This window comes from Mesocricetus auratus, unplaced genomic scaffold (genome assembly GCF_017639785.1).
Source record: "Mesocricetus auratus isolate SY011 unplaced genomic scaffold, BCM_Maur_2.0 Super-Scaffold_100001, whole genome shotgun sequence".
NCBI lineage: Eukaryota > Metazoa > Chordata > Mammalia > Rodentia > Cricetidae > Mesocricetus > Mesocricetus auratus.
In genome coordinates, this window is record NW_024429187.1 from 16,480,114 (window position 1) to 16,497,635 (window position 17,522).

The following is a 17,522-nucleotide window of genomic DNA, read 5'->3' on the forward strand; positions in this document are numbered from 1 at the left end:
ACAATGGTTTATTACTCAGTGGAAAAACAACAACAACAACAACAAAAAGGAATCTTGAAATTCGCAGGCAAATAAATGGAACTAGAAGAAACCATCCTGAGTGAGGCAAGCCAGACACAGACAAACATGGCATGTATTCACTAATATGTGGATATTAGACATAGAGCAGAGGATTACCAGCCTACAATCTACAACCCCAGATATATATAGTCATTAATGACTACTAAACATATTAGGTTAGTGGCAAATAATGCAGTCACTAATGTGATGGTAGGTACCTGCAGTGCCAGCACTCAAGAGGCTGAGGCAGGAGGATAGCCACGAGTCAGAGGCCAGGCTAGGGTACTTACTGAGTGAGACCCTGTCTCAAACAACAAACAAGAATTTCAGGTACATAGAGCTCACTAATTCTGTTTTAATGTCATAAAGAGAGAGAAAAAGCTTACACAGACCTATGATGAAATAATCTTGTAAAAAAAAAACAAAACAACAGAGACAAAACCTTGAATTAGAACCCATTCTGAGACCAGCTGGTAATACGGAATACACTGATGAACCATCAGAACACGTTACGTGACACAATGTCCAAGATGTGGGAGAAATCACTGTACTGACAAGCTGGTTTCTTAGGCGTATGGCAATGGGGGACATGCATAAGTTAAGAATGGCCTAAGAGGCACACCAGAGGACAGACTCTATTTACATAGTGGTTAGTGCTGACTGCCAATTTGATGGGACCTAAAATCACCTAAGAAACCAGCCTCCAAGCACATCTGCGAGGAATTATTAGACTAGGTTAGCCCCTTGGTGTACCCTGTGAGACTATACAGATGGGGGAAGACCCAATCTGATATCGAGTACCAGCGATCCCTCTGCCTCAGACAGGACTAAACAAAAAGGAGAGCTTAAGCTGAGCAGTCACAGCTCTCCACTCCCTGGTCCCCAAGCTCCTGTCATTGCTACTTCCTCTCCATAATCGACTGCACGACTCGAACTCTGATCCAAAGCAAACTCTTTCTCCCTTAAGTTGCTTCTGTGGGGGAATTTTAACACAGCACTAGGAAGTAACTGAGAAAGAGGCTATTATATCAAGCTTTTACTACATAATTGGAAAAAACCATAATATTAATGGATAGTAGAGTTGGATACAGAGACTCATCACTAAGTTGTTTGTTTTTGTTTTTCGAGATAGGGTTTCTCTGTGCAACAGCCCTGGCTGTCCCGGAACTGGATCTGTAGACCTGTAGGCTGGCCCCGAACTCACAGAGACGAGCCTGCCTCTGCCTCCTGAGTGCTGGGATTAAAGGTGTGTGCCACCACCGCCTCCCTGGCTTCATCTTTAAGTTTCAAAGTGTGATACTGTTATAGGATGGAAGAACACCGTGAGAAATGAACTAGTTGAGCTTATTGATTTAGGACCTGCTTCAGTGTAACTGACCAGGCACAGAAGGGAAGAGGAGGGAGGAGAACATTCCAGATGGCTGAAGACTGTGAGTGCTCAAACTGACGACTATGTGGGTGTTCGCATGCCCCCCTTCTCTACTTTGGGTGCATCTGATATCTTTCATGATTTAAAAAAAAAAAAAAACCTTAAATCGAGGGAGGTGGCAGAGCTGCTCAAATGTCTCCTTCCCAGCTACATTTGGCTCACAGGACGCTTGCTAACGCTACGCAGGGTTTCTTATTTGAAGTCCATATGTTTGCTTTGCCCTGCAAGTTTCCTTCCCGTGCTTGTTTTCTAGAATTGCAATGTTGTACCAACTAAACAAAAATTAAGATTCATGGTTTTTTTTCTTTTTTAAGTTATAATCTTAATGAGAACAGAGTAAATCGCAGATGAGAAGCAGCAGTTACTGGTTTCCAGCTTGTATGTATTGTGATCATGTAGCTAGCAAACTTCTTTAAGTGCTTTCTGAGATAGGGACATAGCAGCGGAAAAATGTTTTGCAAATATAAGCAACAAAGAAGCCATTTGGAATCGCTCCAAAAGCTAATTATCTTTTAGGGAGGGCTATTTGAGCTAACTGTGATCAACAATTACAGGCTTTCTTTTTAACTCCTTCTCTATGAATTACACTCAAAATGCTAAAAAATTTAGAAATGAAATAGCTTGTGCAATGATTCTGCCCTGCTGGGTTCTCATTTTTGTTGTTGTTGTTGTTGTTGTTGTTTTAAAGCAATAATGAAACCAAAATGAATTATTTACCAGATTTCTACTACAAATCCCATTAGTGGGAGAAACCACAAAAATGTCTTGCCAACCAAACAGAATGTACAACTCAGAGAACTGGAAATTAGATGTAAACAATTTAATGATTCAATTTTTTCTTTATAGAGAACCCAGGGATGACTGAAGAAGGGTTTCATGGCCAGAAGGGGCAGCTCATGCCTATAATCTCAGAACTCAGGAAACCGAGGCAGGATGCTCACTGCAACTTTGAGATCAGCCTCCACTGCTGCCAACTTGATACAGTCTGGAGTCTCCCGGAGAGGAGACGCCTCAACTGAAGGACTGCCTAGATCAGGTTAGCGTGGGAGCATAACTATGAGGGATTATCTCAAGTGCTGATTGGTATAACAGGACCCAGTCTACTGTGAGCACTAGGACCAGCCACAGTGAGACACCCTGTCAAAAACACATAATGGCAGGAAGATATCATTACAAAAATACACAGAAAGGGTAAGCTTCCTGGGGAAGAGTAACTTCCAAACTGCCCCTACTGAAACTGTGTGGCTCTGGGAACCAAACTCTTCACTTTGTGTGTGTGTGTGTGTGATTTAAAGGAAGAAACACACATGTATTGTGCCCTTGCCTCTGAGTGAACCTTTCTAGTTAAGACAGAGGATGAATCCATCTCACTCCTTGTCTAGACAGATGCCTATGGCCGGGACATAGGAACAAAACCATACCATGAACAGTAGCTCTGGCTTGCTTTATATCAAGGGTGCTGCTGCTGGAACCCTCCTCCTCTTCACCTTCAGAACGTCATCCATTCTCATTAGACAACCCCCCTCCCACTGACTCAATGAGTCCCGGGTAAGCGGATGTCTGGGTTGGCTTTGTCTTGACTGTTAAGGATAGCGCCTCCGTGAACTGTTGGCATTAGATGCTGACATCAGTGATCACTGGGCCTTTGGCTTTGTTGGACTCACCTGGACCTACCAGGCTTGGGTTTAGGGTTGTGGGTTTTGGTGATCCTTCCTGCCCTTCTGCAGTGGCTGCTTCCTGTCAACCTTTCAGCTCCTAATTGCTCCAGTAGACTGTCCCAGGCCCCTGCGACCCAGGAATGACAAGGCTATGCAGACACAGCATCATCTCTAGAAGCTTCTCCTGGAAGAGCCCAAGAAAGCCTCTCCTATACTGTCTTTCTCAATCGACAGGAAGTCTTCTCTTTGAACTCAGCAAATGTTAACTCATTCTCTGTGCGTGTCTTAGTGCTGATCTGGCCCTGACTCTCCACCAGTGTGTTTACGCTGTGTTGGTGGTAAGAAGACAGTCACAGACTGTGTTTGAATGATGCTATTTTAATACCAAACTTCAATAGGAGGGGGCATGTGTCTGAGCCAGGGGACAGCTGGGGCTTCAAGTCAATAACATATACTGTGGGTTGAGAGAATGGATGAGGGTCTGTGAGGACCGTAGCAGGATGAGGGTTCTGTTCTCATGGTCCATGCAACTGAGAATATTAACTAACAGTAAAATACCAGGGAAGAGTTTGTTTCTAAAAAAGTTAGATGTCAAACTGAATAGAACAATTCTTTCAACCGTGTTATCCATCATCATTTTTAAAAGCAAACACCATCATGGGCCCCTCCAGGCATATCTGATAGGCATGCATATCTGGTAGGTATTTCTGCAAGGCACAGTGGAAAACGTTGTACTTCCAGCTCTCTAGCAGCTGGCTGGGACAAATAAAAACTTCCAGTGTGGTCAGAGGCGATGGTCTCTGAAAGCCGAAAGGAGCACTGTCGGGCGCTGAATACTTGATGCTGTTACAGAATCACCAGCTGTTGAGGGTGGCAGGTATCACGAACATGTAGTGGAAGACAGAAATAATGATGGCTGCATTGATATTCTCTCCATGACCAATTTCAAAACAGTGCAGCATTAAGCAGTGACAAGGAGAGGGAGAGAGACAGACTGGATGTGGGTGGTTATCAACAACACAAAACTAAGCACCTTCATGAATACTGAAACTGGGTAGTATCCTGTTACAAGGGAGCTTATCGTGTTGTTTCTACTCTTCTTTCGTGATGTGAATTTGAGAGCTTTAATGTGAGAGGCGTTGAGCACCGCAAGCTTCCTCTTCCTCTGCCACACCGATACAGTTGTTCCAATTGGAGCAACCATGAAACACAAGCAGCTCACAGCCCAGAGCCACCACCAGGAGGGAGCAGGATCCACAGCCTCCCAGCGGTGAGCACGATCACACCGTTTTTGGGAAACCTCAGGACTGCAGGTCTGCTCTTAGGTTGGCACAGCCTAGTCTCACCTCGGTGAAATGCAGATGGATTCAGACATAATCTGAGTCGCCTTTGTGTACATCTCGGGGCTGCATGATAAACTGTCTAGAATGTGTTAGGAAGAGGAAAAGGAGGGGGAGAAGGAGGAGACGGGCAAAGAGCTGAGGCAAGAGTTAGTAAACAGATAAGTAAATAAAAAGCCAATGGGATGGCCAGGAGTTGGGGGCCTTTAATCCCAGCACCCAGGAGGCTGAGACAGATGGATCTCTGTGAGTTGGTGATCAGTCAAGGATGCAGAGTGAGGTCCTGTCCGGCCCCCAAAAAAAAGAAAAGACAAATAATAAAAATAAAGCCAATGAAAGTTCCTCAGGGGAAAGCTGGTGAAAGGTTCCGTGTGGGAATCACAACCTAAGTTATCTGTGTTGTGCAATCAACCACACGGCTCTGTTCCTTTCCCCCCAAGAATTTGGTAGAGTTTAGGGTTTAGAGGGTTTATGCCCTGCTTACATGTTTGGCACAGACAGGAAACAGGAATGTCTTGATCATCTTTTCTTTATCAGGGAGCCACCCTCAGATAGTAGCACCAGGAGAAACATCTGCAATTTCCTTAAGTCTCAAAGAGGAAAACAAAAGCTGACATTGCCGCTCAACAGTGGTGGGCTTTCTGCATGTTCTTGCAGGAGTGATCCCAAGGAATTTAAGGCAGGGTCTCAGTCCTTAAGAAACCCCAGCTGAGAATGGGGCATGATGGTACATGCCTTCAACCCCCAGGACTAGAAGGCAGAAGCAGTCAGGACTCTGAGTTTGAGGTCAGACTGGTCTACATAGCAAGTTCCAGACCAGCCAGGGCTACATAGTGAAACCCTGCCTCAAAAACAAACAAACAAACAAAAACAAAACAAAACAAAAAATTCCCATCTGTAGAGTAAATGGAAATTGGCAAACAATCCACAATAAAGTGTATCTGAAAGCAGCAACGGGGCAGCCCTCGGGATTGAGAAGCCTCAAGAAAGATCTCACAGGAGAAACGGAGGCCAAAGGATGGAGGAGAGGGTACACACGGACTGAGGCACAGAGGAGGCCGGACTTCCCGAGCAGAAGCAGTTAAGGCCTGTAAATGGCTGGGGTTACAGAGAGGCGGGGAGGTGGCAGGAAGAAAGTCAGGAGGGGCTTATCCTAGAAATATTAGGAAAGAGTGCCAGATATGCCAACTGGGCACAGCACGGAGCATCGCAACCCCCGAGGGGTAACTGTGGAGAGAGACACACACAGAGGTCATTTGTACCAATCAGTGACGCAGGTAGCAGACCATGATGCCGCAAGGAAGGTGGTCTCATTGAAGATTGAGCAAATGAATGATCTGAGGGATCGCCACCCTTGAATCGGATTTATGAGCATATCTTCGGGGACGTTTTCTTGGTTGCTAATTGATGTAGGGGGGACCCAGCCCACTGTACCATTCCTAGAAAAGTAGGTCTAGGCTATATAAGGAAGCATGCTGAATAAGCCAGGGGAAGCAAGCCACTGAGCAGCATTTACCCCCATGATGTATACTTCAGATCCCCCCCTTGAGTTCCAGCTTACCTGGAGGGTAGGGTCAAGAGAGGTCACAAGGGCTGTGCTGCCGTTTGAACTTGAAATGTTGCCCACAGGCTCATGTGTTTGCATACTTGGTTCCCAGCTACTAGTGGGAGTTTGTGGACTCCCTAAGAGGTGGGTTTCTAGGGGTGAGGCCTTTGCCACTACAGTTTGCCCTGGTTTCTGGCCTCTTTCTCAGCTCCCTAGACTGGTCAGCCACCATTTGCTCCCAGAGCCATGCATTATGCTACCCCACCAAACCTTCCTCTGAAAACATGAGCCAGGATAAACCTTTCTTCCCTTAAGCTATCTTTGTCAGGGGTTTTGGTCTCAGTGTCAAGAAAAGTAACTAACATGGGAGGGACTCTAATCCATCATGAGTGGTTCCTGGAAAAAAATAGACATCGGGGCCTCGGAGAGAGTGAGCCAGTAAAGTATTGGCAGTGCAGGCAGGAAAACCTGTGTCAGACCCCCAGAGTCCAGGTAAAAATGCTGGGTATGGTGGCACATTCTTGTAATCCCAGTGCCAGAGGGGCAGAGAAAGGTAGACCTTCCGGGGTTGCTTGCCGGTCAGCCAGGCCTAGCCTGTTTGTCCAGTTCAAGTCAGTGAGAGGCCCTGCCTCAAACAAACAAGGTAGACAACACCGGAAAAAAAAGACACCTGAAGGTACCCTCAGATCTCCACATGCATGAATGCACTCACACACATGCATGCATGTGCACACACACACCACATACACATACATGCACGTGTGCACACACTCATATACACACACTGCACACACAACAAATGTACACACACAGCTGTACATACACACTGCACACGAAAGTGCACATGGGTGCGCACATACACACACTCATATATACACACTGCACACACACTCATACACACACACTCTCATATACACACACTGCACAAAACACATGCACACATACTCATACATACACACACACCCCAGAACTTGGGAAAGCAATGCAGTGAGCAAGCAGCTGTCTGCCACACAGGAACAGACATCTCCCCACACGCCAACCCTGACAGCATCTTGATTTGGGACTTCCAGCCTGCAGAACTAGGAGGGCTTATGTCTGTGGCCTGGGTCACACACTCTTCTGTCGGTCCTAGCAGACGAATGCAGAAGAATTTTTTAATGGGGCAGACAGACAAAGCCAATGACAAAATTTGGAGCCAGCAGAGACAGACTTCCCAGAGGCTGCCACATCACAGCTAAGTCAGGTGATCAGGAGCCAGCTTAGCAAAACCAGGAAACAAACCAAGGGAGTTTTCTAGAGAAGCACCAGCCTGCCAGGAGTAAAGTGTATACGCCCAGGTGATGTTGACGGAGACATGAACAGGTCTCTTAGGTAATTCTGTCACCTTAGAAGAATGTGGACAGCTATTGTCACCTGCTCATGCAACATCCCTGGGACCTGCATATTTGAAGTCTGAAACTCGAGGACAGAAATATATCATTTAAGATAAAGAAGAATATGGTGGTACATGCTTATAATCCCAGTACAAGGGAAACTGAGGCAGGAGGATTGCTATGGGCTTGAATCTAGCCTGGGCCACAGAGTGAGCCCCCCTTTCAAAACTGAAGGAAGGAAGAAGGGGCAGAGGCACAGTTATTGAGCTATTCTATTCTATCACCTTGTGTGGACAGAATTTCCCAAGTTAGATGGAAAATGCTGCTGGGAATGTATAGCAGACCTCCATCTAGGCTCAGACACTCTCTGAAAGTCTTTGAGAGTCCCTTATTATGAGTTCTGTTTCGGCTCCGGTGCAGTCCTCACCAGTCCACAAGCTGGTGAGTGACATACCAGTCAGCTGGACAGCCACCACCCCTGGATTCTGATCCCCCATACTCTCCTCACCTCGTCATCCTTCCCGATGCCAACCCTTCCTCTCAACTTCATCAAACCCCTATAGGCCCAGGTACAGTCCCACACCAGTCACAAGAACAGCACCCCCTCCCCTGGGCTCCTTATTCTGGTCTACAGCTTCAGAAGAAGATGGGCTTTATCAGGGGCCAGGCTGGATCTAGGGACCCAAGGCCCCAAAACTCCAATGGAGATGCCCTATTGGACCTGAAGACTCACAGGTCACCAGAACTGTTGTCCATTTAGGCCAGGAGACCAGAGAGGAAACAGAAAATAAAGGAACAAAACGCCCACCCAACAAAGACAAATGCAAATATAGCAGTCAACAGCTAGACCGTCTGTGGGGACACCAGACCTTGAGCAGAAACCCACTTCCCCTTCAGCCTGGGAGCAGGCATCTATGTAATGTTTACTGAAAACAATTCAGTGCTTTAGGGCTCAGATAGGGCTTGCTCACTGAAATACCATGCCTTTCACACCCCCCTACGGCTAGATGCCTCTTCCTGTTTCCCTGTGGTGTCTCCCCGATTCTGGGGCCGGAGATTAGACCACCAGCCAGGAGGAAAGAATGGTATGTAGATGAATGGCACAAGTCCTTAAAAAAGGGAAGCTCCTTTTTCTTAGAGAGACTTCTCCTGAGACTTCTCCTGAGAGCTCTCCTAAGCGGACTGGGGTCTCCTCCTAAGCTGACTTGGGAAGCATAAAGTTTTCTTAAAGCAACCGACCAGTCTCTGTGTCATCTATCCCGACCACCTCGCTACATTCTCGGATGCAGGCCGCACAGCAGGTGCGACAACCGTCAATCATCCCAAATCCAGATGCCTAAATGCCAGTGTAAGAACACAGTCAATAACAGAAAGGGAGATATGGCATCACCAGGACCCAGAGATCCAATGACATCAAGACCTGGACATTCCCACACGGCTGAAGCACAAGAAAATGACCTTAAAAATAACTTTATGGAGATGATAGAGGCCCTTAAAGAGGAAAATCTCCCTTAAAGAAATCGAGGAAAAGGCAAACAAAAACCAGGAAGGATTATTTTGTTTCCTCTCCTCATCCTGGCTTAATTCATGGAGTAGGCTGTATCTACCTAAGAAGCTGAGAGTAGTTGCCTCAATTCATAGACAGGAAGCTCAGCAGGAAATAACCCCCAAGACAAACACCACTACCCTCAAGCTGAGGGGAAAACATCCCCAAATTAAAGGACATCATCCCAAAGTTGAAGGATGGGTATGGAGGTTTGAATAAGGATGGCCCCCACAGACATAGATTTGAATGCTTAGTCACCAGGGAGTAGCACTATTAGGAGGTGTGGTCTTGTCACTGGAGGTGGGCTTTGAGGTTTCAGAAGCTCAGATTAGGTCCATTGGCTCACTCTTACTTCCTGCTGTCAGCCCATCCAAATGCAAAACTCTCAGCTACCTCTCCAGCACCTCGTCTGCCTGCAACACCACCATGTTTCCTACCAAGATAATGGACTAAACCTCTGAACCTGTAGGCCAGCCCCAATTAAATGTTTTCCTTTATAAGAGTTGCTGTGGTCATGGTGTCTCTCTATGCCAATAATAACTCTAACTCAGACAGTGGGTCCACCAGGCAGAAATAGCACTTGGTGTCCTGTTTCCTCTTAAAGGTGGAAAGTAGCTGTTGAAGAAGCCACAGACCAGAACTGCTCATCCGTGAACTGTCACATCTAAAAATACCCAGAAAAGAGCCTGGAGACTGCATGCCGGTGAGAGAGATCTAGAAAGGACAGGCTATTGCCAGAGAGCTGAGTTTTCAGGAGGCAAGCTTAAAGCTGAACAACATTTTGAGAATGTACAACGCTAACAACATTACAAAGTTCTTCTACTACTTAATAGGTAAGTTAACATCAGACATTTAGGAAACAGTATTCAAGATCATGAGCACAAACAGGTGTCAAAGTAGTGAAAGCAATTGTGACGGAGTATTTATTATAAAACTGTGTCAGTCAGATTGGAAGGTATCTTTTCTGAGTGCTAAAATAAGAGGTCCGCATGAGAAAAGAGGGGCGGGCTGTATAGCTCAGGAGAGCACTGACTTGCACCAAACTGATCCTCAGAAGCAACAGATAAAATATACAGATAGCTGGGAGTTGGTGGCACACACCTTTAATCCCAGCACTTGGGAGGCAGAGGCAGGCAAATCTCCTTGAGTTCGAGGCCAGCCTGGTCTACAGAGTTACAGGACAGCCTCCAAAACAATACAGAGAAACCCTGTCTCAAAAAAACCAAAAGAGAAACACACACACACACACACACACACACACACACACACACACACACACATCATGCAGATAAAAGTTCAAAAATGAAAAGAGGAAAATCTCAAAAAACATAAGAAAAACCATATAGGCAAAAACAAGTAATGAAGTATATTAATTAAAACATATGCTAAATTGATAGGGCAAAGACTGCCGCTTAACAAAAAACTAAGGTCAAAGTTCTGTTATCTCCAAGAAATACAAATAAGTCCAATATAAGCCAGTTACTCATCAAGATTAGTTTAAGATCTATCATAAATTGCCGGGCAGTGGTGGTGCACGCCTTTAATTGAAGCACTTGAGAGGCAGAGGCAGGAGCATCTTAGGGAGTTCAAGGCCAGCCTGGTCTACAGAGCAAGTTCCAGGACAGCCAGGACCACACAGAGAAACCCTGTTTCAAACAAACAAACAAACAAACAAACCCCATCAACAACAACAAAAGATGTATCTTGTCTGTCATTCTAGCATTTAGGAGGTTGAGGCAGGAGGATCTTGAGCTCAAGGTCAACCAACTTTATATAGTAAGACCCTATCTGAAAACAAAAGATTTACCATATTTTATAATATATTACAAAAATATATACACCAAAATAGTAAAGGTTAAAACCACAAATTTATCATTAAAATGATAAGATATTCATTATAAGATATTCATAGCCTATATAACTAATAAAACGTTGAACATGACATCTTCATGTTTAAAACACTATGGAGAATATAATCTGAAGCTTTTAAAATTGGAAATGTGATTTATCTTAAAGCTCTAACAGTACAATGTAGCAGATAAGAAGTCAAACATCTTCCCAGGGCACAGGAACATTCATCAACATCACTTCCTAACTCAGCATCTCTAGAACGTCTGAGGGCGCGTGAAAGGAACCATCAGCACTGTCTTTGCAAATATCGTTCCTCTCTGTTCATTGTTCTGAGACTCCTGGATTTTAGGTCGTGCTGTCTAACCAATCTCTGCCCACATCTCTGTGCTCTGCTCTGTAATGCTTGTTTTAAAAGTCATTCAATAGACATTACAGACAATAAGCATCTAATAAAATACTTGTCGAATAAGTAAATATATAGTCACAAAGAATTATAGTCACGACCCTGCCCAGGTGAATGGAAAAGAATTTCAAATATGTGAATGGTGTTTCCCTTTCTATCCTTGTACTGGCTAGTTCATGATCATCATCATCATCATCATCATCATCATTATTATTATTAAATATATTTTTAGTTTTTATGAGACAGGGTTTCTCTGTATTGTTTTGGAGGTTGTCGGTCCAGCCCGGTCTTGAACTCCCAGAGATCCGCCTGCCTCTGCCTCCGGAGTGCTGGGATTAAAGGCGTGTATTCATGATCATTATTTCCTCGAAATGCATAGCTGGCCTGTGATTTAATATTATTGGACAGGATCCATCTGGTATGTAGGATCTCATTGCTTGTAAGACCTGTTATTTTGTACAAATGGTTTTACGGCAATAAAAAAATGTCCAACAAAACTACCAAGTGCCAAGTAAAGTTTTCATGATGTAGATCCACTGACCTTGTAAGGATGTGAGGCGAAAACGAAGCTGGATTGTCCTGCTCGGAGAAGAGGGGCATAGTTCCTCCCATTATCCACAGGCGGAAATACAGAATGACCGTCACCTTGGAGGAATGAGAAGAGCTGATGAAATGCCCACCTACATGGATGCCTTCCATCTCTGTACATGCGTTCTGATCCCCCATCAGGAAGTGGAAGGCAGCTGTCCACTCCTCTTACAGCTGAGAGATGAGCCTGCCTGGGTAACCCTGGCCCTGAATCATGACACGGGGAAACCATTCAGCTGAGCTTCCAATCTAAAGCTGCCTAGACATGCAGCAGGTGGCTGTGTCTACACCTCTGGATACCAGGACTGCATGCTGTATCCAGCAGTAGACAACATCCGGGTTACTTTGAAAACACTTTGAAAGGGACTTTAAGACAGAGTGGTTTGCAGTATGCCATCAGATTCCTGTGTATGGTTTCCCACACACCTTTGCTCAGAAACAACATTTACTACCTGTAAGCCTTTGTGATGAGATGATGTTGACAGTGAGCTTATTCAGTAATCTGAAACATGTCTCTGAGTTGAGACTAAGTGAAAACTCCCTTACTAGATATATTTGAAGTATACATTATAGACTTACATAACTGACGACCAAAATGGCCCGTTTTAAAAACGGTCTCAGGGTAAGCAGGAAATTGCTGTTGCTGCTTCCGGTCAGACACCTGAAACAGGGAAAGAAAGATTAACATCTAAGAGCAACCATCTACAGCACAATGTTCCTCTCGGTAAAGACACAGCTCTGAGGAGGCATCAAGAGCCTGGCTTTGGAGACCGAGAATTCGGGCTTCAACACCCCATTCTGCCACTTGCGACTTGGGAAGTGGGAACAGGTTTCTTCATTCTGCACATCTACTTTGCTCATTTAAAAGGTAATAATATCTATTTTGTGGGAACAGTGCAGGGAATCAGGGAGATAATAAATGGAACAGGACCTAGCATTGTTAGCTATAAATATTACCATTTGCCCCTGATTAATCTATGTACTCTGATAACATGAATTTACATTTATCCACTTTATATAATAATTTGAGGGACACAATGTCTTCGATCCATGAGATATCTCACAATTGTCTTGTCCCTGAAGAACAAGGATGCCAAGGTTATGCAAAGTAAAATGTACTGTGCTTCTGGGGTGTAAAGGAGACCTCTCCTGCACACTGAAGAATTTTTTCAGTTGCTTACTGTCCTCTGTCCTAGGAAACAAATCAGAGTGTGTGTGTGTGTGTATGTGTGTGTGTGAGAGAGAGAGAGACAGACAGACAGACAGAGAGAGAGAGACAGAGAGAGAGAGAGAGAGACAGAGAGAGAGAGAGAGAGAGAGAGAGAGAGAGAGAGAGAGAGAGAGAGAGAGAGAGAGAGAGAGAGATTAATGGGGGCCTTGCATCTGCCATAGTCCCCACTGGTTCAAAGTAGGAGTTGCAGCCTTGCGAATGGGACTGTTTGGCTTCTTTGACATAGAAGCAAGAGCAGAGGTTAACGGGCCCCGCCGTGAAAACACAGAGGGTCCGTATTATCCTCCATGCAGGCTTGCATACTTTAGTCAAAGTGGAGAAAGGAGTTGACATAATCCCTAGGCATTCCCCTCCTCCTCATTTTCCCTAACCCCTTTTCATTTAGCTCTTTTCACTCCCTTTAATCTGTTTCTTCCCTCAAAGGATTTCTCTCTTAAGATCTGCATCTGAACAAGGGCTCTTCACTAGAGAGAAACTTTGGTCCAGATGGTGCCTCTTCAGTAAACCTGAGTGGGCTAGTGTCCTGCAGAGGTGGGTCCCGTGTAACCCCTTGTAGTGTAGCAAGCTTTGGTAGCTGCAGGGAAGTGACAGCTTTACTCAAAAGCAGGTATCTTCCTCGGCACTCCCAACCTCCTCTTCCTGGCTCATGAGACTCTCTGGAAGTGATCCGTGCTCAGAACTGGCCATCCAAGCACTGGGCCACCAAATAAGGTTTGCTGCTTAGGTCCATCTAGTAGGACAAAAAAAAAAAAATACACATCCTTCTCTGGGTGCTGCCTCTCTGTGACTGTCATTTTCAGGTAAATTAAACCAAGACCAGTCTTTGGCGATTCTGTTTCTTCAAGGATGCAGGATAACTCTCAACGGGCAGTTAAAGGAAACAGACAGGGGTCAGGAAAGGGTGCTGAGGAGGGCAAGGGTGGACATGTGTCCAGGTAGTTGCTCTTGATGGGGCCCCTCGGCGACTTGTTTAACACTGGGAAAACTACAAGTGGCTTTCTTTTCTATAGAACAAGCCACACAGCTTGGGGTTTTCTTGAGGTTAAACCTAGATGAAGCTGCCATATATCATTTCTGACAGCTTACTATGAGGGCTATTTTAATAACTGTAGCTATAATGTGTCTTCTAGTTTGGAGATTCTTGGTGAAATTCTATTTCCACAAGAAGTTGGGCTAAGAGTACCAGGTAATTAACCCTCAAAATGTAACATCGTAAGGTCACACAAGCCTGAAATGGTGCAGAGATTCTTGGTGGAAAACAAACAAACAAACAAACAAAAACCCCCAGAGATTTCTGTTTTAAGCTTGGGCCCATAGAGGGAAAAAAGAGGTCGAGATTTCTATTTTAAGCTGTGGGCCCACAGTAAACGAGACGGACACGGCATCATTTCTGAATAAGCACTGCATGGGCGGGGGAGTGTGTCATAGGTTCTGTTCTCTATATTTCCTCCTCCACTGCACCCCAGAGCTAGATAGTGAGATTTCCCTCCTTGATTCACTTCTTATGGCCTATGGAACAGATCTGAACAATAACCAAGAATACCAATAGCATTAGTAAAAATAACAACTAACAGGACATGTCAGACACGTATCTTGATTTAAATATGACAGCTTATCTACCATTTTAGAATAATTCCGCAAGACCAAAGAATTAGAAGTGATCATTTTTAAGCCTGATTTCTCAGTTATTCACTCCAATCTTAAGAAAAACGTGTATACTACCAACGCTTTATTTATTTATATTTGTTTATTTTGTGTCTATGTATTTTTGAGACAGGGTGTCACTAAGTTGTTTGTTCTGCTGGTACTCAGTAGGCAGCCCAGGATGGCCTCAAACTCATGGCAATCCTCCTACCTGAGACTCTGTTATCCAAAGAGTACAGATGTGTGCCACCAACCCTGCCTATTGACATTTACATTTTAGCAGATTCTCCTTTGGAGTTTGCACATTCCTTGCAGAGCTACAGAGAGTACCAAGAACAACAAATTCCAAGCCACTTTGAAGGCGGGATTGGGGAGGCGGGGCTTCAGTTCCTTTGTGTTCATGACTTACATTAAGACTACGGGCTCCCCTCTGCCAACAACTGTTCTTGGCAATCAATTTCCACTCACAGCTACAGTCAGGGTTTAACGAAACCCTCTTTCTTACTACAGAATACCTTCACAGCAAACCCTGAACACACACCTTGACGGGCCTGCTCCACCTCGAAGACGGTCTTCCCACCACCTGGACAGATTTCCTTTCATATGAACATCAAGAAGAGCAATGAAGCCCAGTGACCTAAGCAGAATTGTGAAGGTCTCTCTTTCCCCGCCTCTCGGCCTCTTTCTTGTGTTTTTCTTTATGTTCCCTAGCACTAGGCTGGAGTATGAACATCTGATTTAGGGTAGGGTGCAGACAGCAGGGTGGAGGGTGACACCACCTGAGTAACACTGCTTTCTTGTTCTTGGATCCTGATGGCTGGAATGGACATTGTATCTGATTCTCTAGCCCTTCAGAATCTGTGCACTGCACAATTTCGGCACAAGTGTCAGCTATGGACGGCGAAACCGGCGGCAAATTGTCGCTGCTCAGCAGCACGCCAATCACACACGCAGCTATCAGAAATTCCTCTAGAATTCCTGGCCACACTGACTTAATTTCCATTTTTTTTGCATCCAAAACAATGAAGAATATTGGCAAAGAATCACATATTCCAAATGGAGAAAGAAGTTAAATTCAGATCCTTTGAAATAAAAATCTTTTGAAAGACAAGAAAACATTCTCACGTTGCTAAAACACAGCAAAGACCACAGCTCACATTAGAAAAGACTATAAACTGACCGCAAACCAAAGAAAGCTAGATCCCTCTTCAGTGCATGGCCTCGGACCCTAGAAGATGTTCCTCAATGCTGTGTCAGCAGCAAATCTCTCGAGAGTCAGGTTTGGATGCTGCCCTTGCCAGTCCCATGACTGATGGGAGATGGAGTTTTTCTGAGAACCAGTGGCTCATTTCTCAGTCCTGTCCATTCAGAACCCAAATCCACCTTCCACACCCAACTCTGCAGCTCTGGTGAATGCTTCTTTCAGAAACTTCAAGTCCTAAAAGTTTCTGAAGGAGCCTTTACTTTGATTCTCTCCCAGAATGGTAGAGATGTGGCTGGAGATCACAGTGGAGCATGGTTTTCTCTGAACCATTCTGAATATCAAAAGCTGGAACTGGAAGGGGACAAAACACTAGGGGAGTTTTATGGTTCTATAGGGTGTTCAGGTTATACGAGAATGAAGACCTGAGTTCAATTTCTAACACACACACACATCTGAAAACAGCAACCCTTGCATGTAATCCCAGTGCCAAGGCGACAGAGATGGAAAGTTCTGGAGTTCATTAGCCAGAGAGTCTACCCAAATGGGCAAGCTCCAGGTTCAGTTGGAGACCCCGACTCAAAAAATAAGGTAGAGGACAACTGAAGAAGACACATTATATCTACATACATCTGGCCTCTGTACACACACACACACACACATACACATACATGCAGGAGCCGAGAAACGTAAACTGATTTGGAGAAAGTCATGGCCCTTGTGTGTCAAAGGTCAATGAAATCAGGATTCATTAATTTAGTCAGAGGAACCATTTTTACATTCCCTCCACAGTTAGTCAACATCCCTGGTTTTTAAGTCTTTCTACAAGGAATGGTGACATCACTCCACTGTGGCGACGTCAGCTTTGTCTTTCAGCCACAGTCCCATAAGTGCACTTGACAGGTGTCAGTCACTGTAGTGAGTGCTCCCATCTTCTCTCCATGATTGCCTTGCTGTGACAGGATCAGGGGTCGGTTCTTGCTAAAAAGCATGGACCTTTCGTTTGGGCCTGCAGACACCCAACAGTAGTTAAGAGTATGTTTTGGTCATGAAGAGGACCCGGATCCCGGTATCCACTGGGTAGTAACTTTAGGTTACCATTTAGTGGCAGCCTACTGTGTATCCTAGGCTAATACATGCCACCCTGATGATGCTCCCACAAGATGGACATTATTAATATTCCCTTTTGCAAGAGGGGAAATTATAGCATTAATGGCCCAGTACTTTGTCCTATGGTCTGACAGGATAGTAAGAGATGGGAGGCGGAACACAAATCCAGCCTGTGGCCGGGTGGTGGCGCACGTCTTTAATCCCAGCACTCGGGAGGCAGAGGCAGGTGGATCTCTGTGAGTTCGAGACCAACACGGTCTACAAGAGCAAGTTCCAGGACAGGCTCCAAAGTTTCACAGGGGGCTGTCTCCAAAAAATGAAAAAAAAAAAAACAAGTCCAGCCTGTGCCTTTGGTACACACATTCTGCTCCTCCTCTCCAATCACTATCAGCAAAGCCGTCTCCATCTCCCTAAGACATCTGAAGTTGGGATAAATCCTCTGGATCATAAATGTATCAGGGACACATGCTGAGACAGATTCAATCTCAGGGATTCCAGACATACCCGATCAATTCAGGAAATGAGGAGAACACCTAATACAA

The 17,522-nt window shown here is 45.0% G+C and overlaps 1 protein-coding gene across 1 annotated transcript in view; it reads right to left on the reverse strand.

The window, feature by feature from the left end:
* The window catches only part of Tmtc1 (transmembrane O-mannosyltransferase targeting cadherins 1), a 227,211-nt gene that overhangs the window by 111,536 nt on the left and 98,153 nt on the right, over positions 1–17,522 (reverse strand). The window contains exons 6-7 of the mRNA XM_005072945.4: positions 12,374–12,455; positions 11,748–11,851 (exon numbers count right to left, since the gene is read on the reverse strand). Coding sequence (XP_005073002.3) covers positions 11,748–11,851; positions 12,374–12,455 — 186 coding nt within the window. The remainder of the gene's footprint in view (positions 1–11,747; positions 11,852–12,373; positions 12,456–17,522) is intronic.